The following is a 1044-nucleotide window of genomic DNA, read 5'->3' as shown; positions in this document are numbered from 1 at the left end:
CTCGCATGATAAGTCATTTTGTATATTGATGCTATTTCTCACGTCCCTTTGTCCCTCCAGAGCTCCCACAGCAACATGTCTGTAAGGAGGAGGAGGTTCTCACTGACCAGCAGCTCTGTGACCAGGAGAGGAACTCCAGTCTGGACCAGGAGGACCCAGAGCCTCCACAGACTAAAGAGGAAGAGGAGGAACTCTGCACCAGTCAGGAGGGAGAGCAGCTTTTACTGAAGCAGGAGACTGATACCTTGATGTTGACTCCTACTAGTGAGGAAAGTGACCACCAGCTCCTCTCTCACAACTCTCCTGTAGCTGAGAGCCAAGATCAGGAAGGAAGTAAGCATGTAGACCCAGAATCAACAGGAAATGCAGAAACACAACCAAAGAAGAGACGTCACAAAAACACAAATCACAGTGACTACGTTTATAACTCTCCCACAGCAAAGAGTCACTGTAACACTCAGACAGGTGAAAAATCATTCAAATGCGACACTTGTGGAAAAGATTTTAAGTATAAGTGCAAATTGAAAATACATCAGAGACGCTACACAGGTGAGAAGCCATATTTTTGCCAAACGTGTGGGAAAAGTTTCAGCTCAAATCCGGGTCTGTCGAATCACATGAGAACCCACACAGGCGAGAAGCCATATACCTGCAAAACCTGTGGGAAAAGATTTACTAACAACTCATGCTTGAGGAACCATACAAGAACCCACACAGGTGAGAGGCCGTATACTTGCAATACCTGTGGGAAAAAATTTACTAACAGCTCATGCTTGAGGAACCATACAAGAACCCACACAGGTGAAAAGCCATATTTTTGTGAAACGTGTGAGAGCGTTTTCACTACACGTACAAGCTTGTTGGTCCACATGAGAATCCACACAGGTGAGATGCCCTACACCTGCAACACCTGTGGGAGAAAATTTCGTGGGAAGACATCCTTAAATACGCATACAAGAACACACACAGGTGAGAAGCCATATTTTTGTGAAAGGTGTGGGAAAAGTTTCACTACTAAGCAAATGTTGTCAATCCACATGAGAA

The 1044-nt window shown here is 44.9% G+C and overlaps 1 protein-coding gene across 1 annotated transcript; it reads left to right on the top strand.

Moving 5' to 3' along the window:
* Positions 1-47: 47 nt before the first annotated feature.
* Positions 48-1040, top strand: LOC111657543 (uncharacterized; the record flags this gene model as incomplete). The annotated part of the gene is made up of 1 exon (XM_023409756.2): positions 48-1040. A coding segment is annotated over one exon (993 nt), but the record flags the coding sequence as incomplete, so codon positions are not given.
* Positions 1041-1044: the final 4 nt, after the last annotated feature.

The sequence above is a fragment of the Seriola lalandi genome, unplaced genomic scaffold, assembly GCF_002814215.2.
Source record: "Seriola lalandi dorsalis isolate HSWRI2012SDOR001 ecotype SW California unplaced genomic scaffold, Sedor1 jcf7180001977854, whole genome shotgun sequence".
NCBI classification, from domain to species: Eukaryota; Metazoa; Chordata; class Actinopteri; order Carangiformes; family Carangidae; genus Seriola; species Seriola lalandi.
Note: the sequence above shows the minus strand (reverse complement) of the source record. Positions and strands in the feature narration are given on the sequence as shown.